The sequence below is a fragment of the Ptychodera flava genome, chromosome 2 (assembly GCF_041260155.1).
Source record: "Ptychodera flava strain L36383 chromosome 2, AS_Pfla_20210202, whole genome shotgun sequence".
Classification (NCBI taxonomy): Eukaryota; Metazoa; Hemichordata; class Enteropneusta; family Ptychoderidae; genus Ptychodera; species Ptychodera flava.
Window position 1 is genome coordinate 13150664 of NC_091929.1, and position 12889 is coordinate 13163552.

General features: G+C 37.3%; 1 protein-coding gene across 1 annotated transcript; it reads left to right on the top strand.

The window, feature by feature from the left end:
* Positions 1-499: 499 nt before the first annotated feature.
* On the top strand, positions 500-10241 carry LOC139114968 (aldo-keto reductase family 1 member B7-like). The gene is made up of 9 exons (XM_070676883.1): positions 500-713; positions 3820-3987; positions 5409-5525; positions 5922-6005; positions 7248-7364; positions 8282-8388; positions 8807-8972; positions 9577-9659; positions 9900-10241. The coding sequence occupies exons 1-9, from the start codon at positions 636-638 to the stop codon at positions 9943-9945; spliced, it is 966 nt and encodes a 321-aa protein (XP_070532984.1). The 5' UTR covers positions 500-635; the 3' UTR covers positions 9946-10241.
* Positions 10242-12889: the final 2648 nt, after the last annotated feature.

Consider the following 12889-nt stretch of genomic DNA (forward strand, 5'->3'; position numbering starts at 1 on the left):
AATGTTAGGACTCAAATGTAATCCCAAGAAATACAGAAATGCTATTTCAACCGTCATGACATAATTGATGATAATCAGGATTTGAAAGGTCTTTACTATTGCTGTATTTTTGTTAATTTCACAAATACGTGTATTGGTGCAAATACATGTATTGGGGGGGGGGGTCAGTCAGAAGTTTTGAGCTAGAGGGGTCACTCAAATTCATCATGGTTGGCAGGGGGTTACTCGAAATTTCGGAGTTTCCGATGAAATTTCTCCGACCCCCCCCCCCCCCCCCCCCGCCGTAAATATTGACGGCTCCATAAGAGGCTGAAGAGAGAGAGAGAGAGAGAGAGAGAGAGAGAGAGAGAGAGAGGGAGAGAGAGAGAGAGAGAGAGAGAGAGAGCAACCGTTTTCTCATGTACCAACCTTTACTTTAAAAAATCTTTATTAACCCGAGTTAAGTGCCTTCCTTCATCGATAAATTTTCTGGTACCTCTATTGTTAGCTGGTGAGTCGCTTAACTTGATGTTCCAGTGTAGTGCTCACATGCGCCCTCTACAGCACACCCGTGTCGACAGGTATCACATTTCAATGTGTGACAGTGACCGAGAACTATCCAGCCAGTAAGGAAACTATAACCGAGGACACCAGACATGGCTGCTCCGAAAGCTAAGCTTTCCAATGGTTGTGAAATTCCTATGATAGGATTAGGTACATGGGCTGGTTGGCAGGTACGTTGATAACTCACCTAACTAACATGTTTTGCACACTTCAAATTACCATTACGTAATTCACAGTACCAATAACGAATGGAGTGATTGTAGAAATTATCTTGTTTATCTGTTGCGGTTTATGTCGGTGCGTGTCCATTTTCAGCGTTTTTAATCCTACATGTTCAGCGATCGGTAATTGAGCAACATTACTGGAGTCTGGCTGCATTAATTGAGGGGGGGGGGCTATCCTGTCAGAGTTCGAAAAAAGCTATGCCATGTTATTCGTGCGGTTTCTCAAATATGCACACTAAGTACCCCAAACCTTCATATTTTTGAATATAAGGTGATATCGCTGTCTGTTTCTTTAATATTTAACTCCGCTTGTCCTCCGTCCCCCCTCACACAGGCGCCCGTGAGCTAGGTAGTCTGTTAGATCGATCGATTTTCTGCTCGATCTATCGATCCCGTGCTCGATCTGCCCGCCACTGCAGCCTAAGTTGCAGTAGCGGGTAGATTGAGCACTGGATAAATAGATCGAGCGGAAAATCGATCGATCTAACAGACTTCTTTGCCCACCGGTGCCTGTGCCCCTTCACCTCTGAAACGAGTAAATGCATGTGTGAAACATGTAACGGACCGATCTCCACGTCACGGATCTGCGCGCTGATAGTGTGTTCTGGGCAAACGCCATCCGTTGAGGAGCGCGAAACCAAAGCTAATATCATCTCATTCAATTGCTGCTAGGTTAATGATGGTAATGGAATAAAAATGATATAATTGATATCTTAAATTATCATAGTAAGTTTTATGTTACGATTCTTCTCCATGATTGACGTTTGAAAAAGTATAAAAAATGAAGAATTTGAAGAATCACATTTGAATTCATGATAATTCATACAAGTTCACGAACACCCGAGTTTTGGCACCGATTGCTTCGGAATGTGAAGGAATAAAAACCAGTGCCCCTTGGTGTTCAGGAAAAAAATCTTTCAGACAATGGAAATACACAATCATGGACAGATGCCACGTCAGTTTATTTATTGTACATGTCAGAGAAATAAAATGTGGTATTTCTCGAAACAGCCTTCTACGACATGCTTTTCAAACATCGAGTTTTGTATTCACAATATGATAATGCTCACGCAGTGGACTGCTGGGGCCAGCACACAGAACGCGTGATATTAAAAAGTAGGGCAACCCTCGCTCCAGAATCTTGGGTCACAGCATACGTCCTGCAGATGTCAATGACTGATGTCATGATCAAATAAACGTGGAGCGAACTTTGGAACAGTTCCGTCCTTCGTATGTTTGTTACTTATTAACATATGCTCGATACACAGTAGTCCACAGTTTGACCTATATGGCCGAGGTTTACTGGCCTCAGCTACAGGTTTTAAGGTTTATTGGAACTTTCGTTCAGGGCTGCTATTTTATCATGGTCCTGTTGAATGCACTGGGGAGGGTGATGAGGGCAGAAGTATCAAGCTGTGTATTAAATATTTACCATATTTATATGTATTATATCTTTTTGTTCGGGAGCCACGGACATTCTCCCAATACAACTCCCGCGAAAAAAAAACCGGGCAAATAATAAAAAAGATGAGGACAAAATGACAACAAAAACAAAACCAAGACATGCATAACGCATAAATATCCACAACTAAAAGCGAAAGGAAATGAAGAAACGTACAATTAAAGTGCTGAATATAAGTTTCTATATAAAAACTTGAAAACGTGAGTAAGTACAGTCATGAATATCAAAATCTTGTTCAAATGGACTCGTGCTAGTCTTGCTTTCCAGACCTCGTTGGCTTCGCTGACGCAATTTTAAACCATCAAAGTGAAGTGCGCCGCTGGCGGTAGGACAGAGAAAACGTCGAACTAAGCGACTGTTTGGCGACTCAATGCTAAGTCACACTCCCAACGCTTGCGGTGCACTTTTCTATCATAATCATGTAAAAGCGAAAGCGACAGGTCCGGAACTCGAGACGAGACTCCTTTGCTGAGTTTATCAGACCTGACATGCGTATTCAAGCTGACTTCTCACTTTATAGGGTAATAGACGGCCAGGAGTGATTTTAGGGGGATATCACTAAATTCAGAAAACGTTCATTTGACAAAAGAGAAAAATTTGAAAGCCTTGAATCCGTGCTGGTACTCACTTCTAAGAGTCGTGAACGTGCAAAGGGTTATAAAAATAAGGAAAAACAGCTTTTTACAAAATCTTAGTAAATATAGGAAGTAACGAGAATGGGCGATACTTTTTAATGTCGTTAAGGACTTCTCACTTGAACAAAATTTACCTAATAAAAACAGATGTAAAGGTACCCAAGGAAAATGAGTTGTTGAATATCATTGCAAAAGGAATCGATAGTGTTACCCGCTCTGAACATCTACGAATCACGTCTGGGCGTTATTATGACTTTTGTCAGCGATAATATTTTGTCATCGTTCAACTTGTACTCTTTGTTTAAAATATTGCTTTGATTTGCTGTATTCATGGAGATAGGAACCCTTCCTATCTCCATGCTGTATGTAATGGGGAAATTTGTCATCGCTGAACATACATATAGGGCCGTTCACAGTTTACGTCACTGTTCTCTCATTAATATGCAAAAATAAATATTCGTCCGCATTTTTAGATTACGCTTTTGAAAATTACGCATGCAAGAACGACGAAAATACATCTCAGTGGGCGACTGCTAGACAATAAGTGTAACAGTGAATACTAAAAAACATATTCACGAATCAGAGTACAAGCTGCAAAAACAGCCATGCATGCAACATTGATAAAATTTGTCCGCATTTCAAGCTGCGTGTCCGATGTCGCGCGCGTACAGCTATAGTTAGTAACAAAACTGTAACCGTGAACAGCGCTATTAAACGAAATGTAGTTTTCAACCCAGAGACCGTCATGTGAACGCGGAATAGACAAGGTCCTTCAAGAGGTGAAAATCGAAAGAGCTTAAATATAAATGCTTAATAAATGTACTGGAAATTTCAACCCAATACTGTCTTTATGTGTCTTTCTCTTCTTTGTTCACGCTGCCCACCACCTGTCTGTTCGTCGCCTACTATCTAATCGTCTGTTCTCCATCTCGCTCATGCGCACTGCGACCCCAAGACGCAATCGGTTCAGATTCGTGAGGCTGTGAAAACGGCAATAGACACCGGGTATCGCCATATTGATACAGCCTTTCTCTACAAAGTTGAGGATATTGTTGGGGCCGGTATCATGGACAAAATACAAGACAAGACTATCCAGAGAGAAGATATCTTCATCACCAGTAAGGTCAGTCATATCAACTTGCTGCCATGAAAACAGTTAAAAATACGCTGTACGATCATACGAATGTTCTTTCTTCTCAAGCCAAACTTTTGGGAGATTTAGTTTAAGCATTTAGGTTTGCATTCGTTCTTTGATCTTTAGAGGTATGCTGTCACCTGTTCCAATTTTGCCATAGTTACCATGGAAAGAGAAAATCTAACCAATCACAGATTTTAAGCGGGTGGCCGCTTTTTAAAACCAGCGCCCTCACATGGGCATTTTGAATACCAAGGAACGCTCCTTTGACCATATATGGACATATTTACATTACAGGTGACTGTATACCTTTAATTAAGTTGTATCCCGACACTTTCAGCAACTTTCGAAAGCAGAACTTGTTAAAGTAGTCGACAGAACAAAAAGTCCGTAAACAGTCTGACCAATATGCATGGAAGAAACCCTGTACTCTATTTCAAAGAGCTCGATCACCAAGCAGAGTGAAATCAACTAGGCATCATCTATGTTTTTTATAGTGATTTGATTTCTGAGCATGCTAAATTTGATGTCTGTAATGCTGTTACATATCTGTAAACTCTGCAAAATTTCATAAGCTAGCAGCGAAAATGACGCGGAGCAAGATGCCAGCCATTGCATCTTGAGAGAGGATAGTAATAATTAATGAATTGTTCGAAAATTGATATTGAAAAATCGTCTTTTCAAAAGTGGCCAACGCTGCGTCCTCTCTTAGAACTACATGCCAAATATTCTAAGACAGAACACACTGCAAATCCAAATATAAAATATAGCCTTTGTCTTGTGCTAAGGGGTCAAACTGCATAGTACTGAAATGCATTGTGGGTAAAAAGACGACTTCTCACCACAGCAAGTGTTTGAGATGGTGATCTCACAAATACTTTTATCACAAATAAGACTGCAAATCCAAATATAAAATATAGCCTTTGTCTTGTGCTAAGGGGTCAAACTGCATAGTACTGAAATGCATTGTGGGTAAAAAGACTTCTCACCACAGCAAGTGTTTGAGATGGTGATCTCACAAATACTTTTATCACAAATGTAAATGTCTTCATGGCAAAAAGTTTTGTGGTTTGCGAAACTGTCTAAACTCATGCATCTTTTCATCTTTTTAGGGATCCCTGGTATGAATCATGTTTAACCAAAACTTTAACTTCTGTGATGTGTTTTAACGATAGAAATCGGTCATATTGAAAATATGGTCGACCGGCTGAGCGTTTTACGACTCACTTAAGTAGTAAAAGCATATTGAAGGTATATCGAGAATTCAATTCACACAGTATCTGATGGTCTATCTTTGATAGCAACATGGTCTTGAACGTCATGCAAGCTCTATAGGTGGCGTCATACTTATCTTTTGTTGACGTTTAGTACTGTATAAAATGAACATTTACACATCTGTTTCCTGTTAGCTTTGGCAAACCTTCATGGCTCCAGAGCATGTAAAACCCGCCTTTCAAAAAACTCTGAAGGATCTCGGACTGGAGTACCTAGATTTGTATCTGATTCATAAACCTATCCCATACAAGGTAAGTTTTTACAGGATACAATGACTATAATAATAATGTACATAATATTCAACACTTATTCAACATACATACATACATACATACATACATACATACATACATACATACATACATACATACATACATACATACATACATACATACATACATACATACATACATACATACATACATACATACATACATACATACATACATACATACATACATACATACATACATACATACATACATACATACATACATACATACATACATACATACATGCATACATGCATACATGCATGCATGCATGCATGCATGCATCACACACCCAACATGAATTCACACATGACGAAAAAGAAATCTAGTCAGCTTACACCATTAATTCCTGTTTTGTTTTGTTTTGGATTAAAGTACGTTGAAGGAGAAATGATCCCTAAAGACGAAGACGGTAATGTGTTGTTCAATGACAGCATTGATCACGCCGATACATGGCGGGTAGGTATTGTGTTCGGTATTGTTTGTATTTTATTCCATCAAGGCATCAATGCTTTGTGATTGACACTCTCAATAAGTGCAAATAAAGACGGGGTAATTGATTCAGCCTTTTTAAATTTTGTTTTGATATATGAGGATTTATTTCATATTCTGCACACCAGTGACAGTGCCGCATCCTTCTCAGAAAATCTTGTTGAATACAGTGTAAATTGGACGCATGACCACGGCTACCTGCACGCGGGAATTCATACTGCTTATTTCTGTCTTCGTAGGATAATTTGTATTGCCTTGCAAACCAGAAATAATGATTGTGGCTCCACATTGCAAGTTTCCGTAGCACTGCGCGTAGGAGTGGATCACTCAGTGTCAGCTGGCTTACAAGTGCACTGTACATTACATTACCTCAAATTTTGTTTGATTTGTAGCAATGAAGGTTGTTCTCATGGCTTTTCCAGCTCTGCATATCAACAATAATGTTAATCACCTAAACAAATGTTTAAAAATATCTAGTAAAAATAAGTCAAGATTTCAACATAACTGTAAAAAACCGACAAAAGTCACATTCTGCAGGTATACTACAAACTCCATTATTTTTGGAAGCAAACTGTGACAAAACAGAGGAAGTCATTCGTTGAGAAAAGTTGGCATGTACATTTCTTTTATCACATCCGTTGGGAAAAATCAGTATCCGTTTGTTATAAAACAGATGCAACTAGTCTCCCTACTGTCCTTGGCATTATTGTGTATGGTTTAGGGAACAATCAGTCGTAAATTTACAAAATGCCACACGATAATCATCAGAGTCTGTTCTGTCACACTTATTATTCAATGTTGACAGTAGACTCATTTGCATATTATTCTCAGTCCGGCGAATATTTCCTGTTGTACATTCACGTACTCGCTCACTGGGATATGCTATCTGATAAGTGGGAGTTCTACTTACAGGAAACTGGCCAGCAATACATCGCTTATGTCGATACAACCCTAGTTCCCTTCAACTCTTTATTACACGTCTATATTTTTATGCTCTGTACTTACACCATCAAGTAGCATTACTTATATATATATATATATATATATATATATATATATATATATATATATATATAACAAAAGTTATACTACTTAAATTTTACATATATATAAATATATATATATATATATATATATATATATATATATATATATATATATATATATATATATATTGTAAATTTATATTACATTAAATATGACTTTTAGGAGATGGAAAAGTTGGTGGAAGAGGGACTCGTCAAAACAATCGGAATATCGAATTTTAATCATCATCAAATTCATCATCTGCTCGACAACTGTTCAATCAAACCAGCGGTAAACCAAGTAAGTCAATATCATCACTCAATGTAATTCACCAATCAACCTTTTTAGCAAGAAAAGCAGAGAAAATGTTGATAATAGACAAATATTCTGTGGTGTGCTCTCATTAACACTATATTTTTGACGTGTGGTTTGGTTTCCGTATTTCTCCAAAGCTAAGGTTACAAGTCAAGATGTGAGGTTTTACGTCCATGCTTCCATACTCTGTTACTGAGATCACACTTATTGTCTTTATCAGAAGCAGCTAGTTTACATCATATCACTGAATCACAAACAACGATCAAACAAACACCATTAGGGTACGACAGGTTCGAATACTGTAGCTCCCGATTGCGGAAGCATGAAAGGTTCCGCTTCGTGCGCCTTCGGGAAAGTAGATCGATCGAGAACGCTTCTTTTTTGTTTTGATGCTCGCAATGCTCACTGGGAAAGCAAAACTGTCGTACATTAAGGTAGTATGCGCCTCGAAAGTGAAAGACTTAAACTTTTGCTCAAACTTTTCTCAATGAAACTTTCAACTATTCTCTTACCAAATCAACAAATTTTGAAACTGGCGAAACAAATTACCCAACATTTTACCATACTCGAAATTCAAAATGGCTGCCATCCCTTAACTCTATGAGGAAATATAAAATTTTGGATTTTCGAAAAACTAAGATGGTTAAAGTTTTTCTTCTCCAAGAGCTTTAAATGAGCCCTAACAAGTGTTAGGTAAGAAAAGCATTGTAGAAATTCAAGTCACAATATCTGTCCTCGAGGCGCCTTCTACCTTAATCCCTTCTTATTCAATATTCACAAAAAGCTACGAGTATGCCTGATTGTATAATAGTAGGTTGGTTACTACAATCAAACATTTGTTTAAGCCTAATGGTGAATATCACTTTTACCAAACAGTATTATTCTTTTACCTTTGTTGTCAGTTCGAAGTCCACCCTTACTTGACGCAAACTAAACTCGTGGAATTCTGTCAGAAACGCGACATTCACGTGACCGCATTCAGTCCTTTCGGTTCGCCTGCAGAATATGAGTGAGTAAACAATTGACCAATCGAATCTTGTCAATGAGTGCTCGTTCATTATAATAATCGGTTGCAAAACAATAAAAAAGGAAGAGTCATCGGTAACTGAAAGTTTCCCATCGAAGAATTGCATTTTTCAAGATCAAAATCTTGAAAGTCACATGACAGTGACATATATGCCACGAGACTGTGACTTGTCGTAATTCAGGAAACATAACACTTCCAGTTCATCTTTGGTTTATTCTCATACTATAGAAAATTTTGGTTTCAAATTGACCCGTACGAGCGTGCATGATGGAATCTCTAAGTCAAATTTACTCAAATCAAGATAAAGCCTACTGTAACGAATTTTCGGGCATTGTTCTGCCGCTTAAAGATGCGATTATGTGAATGAACCTGACGCCCTCTTTCGGCTACTCGTTTACAGAAATCAGCCTCCCGACCCTCCCTTACTCCAAAATCCCAAGATAAAAGAGATTGGTGAACGACATCAAAAGACAATAGCTCAGGTTATCTTGAGATATCTGTTACAACGAGGAATTAGTGTGATTCCAAAAAGCGCCAATGCTGGAAGAATTCGACAAAATTTTCAGGTTAGTGAATTTTGCTGTGGAGAAATTTAAGTTGATTTAGATAGTCTCTAAGATAGGCCTATCTCACATATACAATTACGACGAATGAAAGGCGGAGTAAATAATGTATGTATGTATGTATGTATGTATGTATGTATGTATGTATGTATGTATGTATGTATGTATGTATGTATGTATGTATGTATGTATGTATGTATGTATGTATGTATGTATGTATGTATGTATACATGTATACATGTATACATGTATGTATGTATGTATGTATGTATGTATGTATGTATGTATGTATGTATGTATGTATGTATGTATGTATGTATGTATGTATGTATGTATGTATGTATGTATGTATGTATGTATGTATGTATGTATGTATGTATGTACACGAGTGTGTAGGAGTGTCGACGTTTAAGTTCATTTCCAAGTTTACTTTATTGTCACGTGTACATCCATTATTTGGTGTCTTAATGGCGAGAAAGGGAGGGAATTAGTAAGAGAAAACAGATGTCTGAAGACATTGACAATTTTCACAAGCATTATCTTACTCACAAAGACCAAAACATAATGTTTCTTCGGTACAACACTCTTTTCTGATTCATTATTGCAGGTTTTTGACTTTGAATTAACTGATCAAGAAATGAGCGATCTGAAGGCACTTAATCAAAACTGGCGTGTATATCCCTTCGACTTGTAAGTGCATTGCGGTGATCCTCAGCACCGTTTACTGTACCTCAAATTATTGATGATAAATTGTAATAATATCAATTGGAACCACCACAACAACAACAATAATAATAACAAAAATTGTAACAGTATTCTAATGGTTATAGTGGATAATAATAATTATCATCATTATTATTGTTGTTGTTGTTGTTGTTGTTGTTGTTGTTGTTGTTGTTGTATGCAAACATATTTTTTATATATTTTCAGTGATGCAAAGAGTCGTCATTATCCATTTTTCGAGGTCTACGACTAAGTGCATGTGAAGGCACAGGCTGGAGCTATATCAGTACATCTTCATTGCCGTGTTTGAACACATGACATTTGCAGCAAAATAGCGCACTGAGGAAAATGGAACTGTCCGGATAGAAAATGAGAATACTGTATAACGTCATATTTTCAGTACATGCATGTTTGTAAGATTACAAAGATGTTACCAATTGTTGTGTGTTTGTCTGTATTAAAAGTTTAAGCTCCATACTTCTGTTCAGGCAATAGTAATTTCATCTAGGTTTGAAAATAAATCAAGCCGCTGTCTTCTCTTTAACCAGAACAACATCGTGTTTAATGGTTTTATATTCTAGCCTACATGTCAAATGGTAACTTATACCCACCATAGTAAGACAGCAGTGGATAAAAGATCATTCACTTATTGTGTTGCAAGGATAGTGAATTCAATTCCCCCCTTATCAGAACTCAGGCTGCGAAAGCTAATCTTTTTTTAAATTTTCCCCAGTCATTATCTGCTCTGTAAATTTAGGGAATGGAAGCTCTTTATAATACAGCAATAGTTATCCCTTACTCCCTCATTGATGTATACTTTTTTGACACTTGTCGTTGTTGTTGTTGTTTTTGTTTTTAAATTCTTGTGTATGTTAATAAAGTTACTACAATGGTATTTTTGCAAGCGCTTGGAGTTCTTTGTTGTGAATTTTGCAATTTATTTATTGCAAATCAGATTAGGTTTTATGGATATATAAACAAAAACCTACCTAAACACATACATACACACACATACCACATACCTACATACCTACCTACATACATACATACATACATACATACATACATACATACATACATACATACATACATACATACATACATACATACATACATACATACATACATACGTACGTACGTACGTACGTACGTACGTACATACATACATACATACATACATACATACATACATACATACATACATACATACATACATACATACATACATACATACTGTATCTAGCGTATAGCCTATTGAGCGCGTACGTACAGAGCGGAATTTTAGAAAATTGACGACTGTGCTGCTACACTTTCTTTTACTCCCTTTGGTGTCTTGCATATCTCTGCTAGATAGGCAAGACACCATAGGAAATATGCATGTATGCATGCACGCATGCATACATATATTACTCATTTACTTGGTAAAAAGGCGGATTAAAGAGAGGTTCATGTGCTCTACGGCATACAATAGCCATGTTGCACAAGTGTACGTCTTAACATATGTCCTCTAAGTGCCACTTTGTTAACATACTTATTACAAACTATAAATTCATGATGGCATGTACAGAACATGGCTAGCAGGAGAGCGAGGCTTTTAAAAGGAAATCCTGAAATTGGTGACATTTTACAAAGGAAATTAAACAATACAAAAAGAATAAAACTCATGGAAAAATAACTGATGTTCACGGAAGAGAATGATGGAGAATTTTGAAGGCGGGCTGAAAAAGTCACATTATCGTAGAAAATTCATACCCTTTTATGGAATTAAGGACTTCTCTTGGCAACACATTGTTTTGCCTTCTGTAAACTTAAATTTATTGGGCGATCGCTATCCTCGATAAAGCGCTGCTCCATGTAAACATATAATAACATTACTCACTAATGCTATCATGGATATTATTACATAGCCCTTATAGCACAGCGCCATGAACGGTAAAGTTATTGGAGAACATAACACAGCGCCGCCAGTGGCTTGATAGATACAGATCAATATGTGACAAAAGCAATACAACCGTACGCATGTCTTCTTTACAGGCGCTCAAGAGCCGCCATTAACCATGGAATGAGTATGTCGGAACGAAACAAATGAATATGTATTGGTATGATTTTTTCAACTAATTTGAAGTCCCAATCCAAGCATAGGCGGCCCATACATATTGATAAGCTTATTATTGAGTTTTTCTCAGTTTTCTCTGTCACTGTCAGTCCCTCTCCTTTTCTTCATGCTCTGACTGATCGTAGTAAATAAAATAAATGACTATATAGCCTAACCTATAGCCTCTTGACTCTTTATTCATTTTACACTCCATTACAAGGACGTATATCTCTCATACACACATGCTGTAATTGATTAGTCAACATAACTAATTATGCTAATCCGTGGACTTATCAGAGGTTGGTCAACATCGGAAAGATAGTGATGTTAATGAAAAAGGAGCCATTCCTATCTTTCGCGATGTTGACCAACCCGTAAAATCCCTGATAAGTCCACGGATTAGCATAATTAGTTGTGTTGACTAATTAATTACAGCATGTGTGTATGAGAGATATACGTCCTTGTAATGGAGTGTAAAATAAATAAAGAGTCTACAGAGGCTAGGTTAGGTTATATAAACCATTTATTTTATTTATTCCGATCATTCATGAAGAAAGAAGAGAAAATGATAGAGAAAACAGTGTGAAAAACTCAGTAATACTAATTGGGTCGCCTGTGATCCAAGTCGTTATAATATTGCAAGGATAAATTGTCATGAGAATACTCCAACACATTTGTTTCCTAACACTGCAAAAAATTTTATCGTAAAGTGGATGCAGAAGTTGAACGACAAACATTATGATTGGATAAACGCCAATATCGTCATCGGTGAGAACGTCCAGCCTGGTGTGTGGGATTCATGATCATGCGTAATATGCCCACGTGATTTCTTGATCTAGATGCCACACGGTATGTCGTGTTGATCCGATGTAGGAGTTTTATGACTCATCTGGTAGCTCATGTATATTTATTCTGTTTGTCTGTATGATTATAGATTAAATTTACAACAGTTGCAAAACGAAGCCTTGCAGGAATTGTTTCATTCGAATAATTCCTCCCGCTGCCAACTCTCATAAATCGTCTAATGCGACTGAAATGCCAAAAAAACACCCTCTTCAGTGAAGGAGAAAAATCATTTTTCTACCGTTACATCTACAAGAGA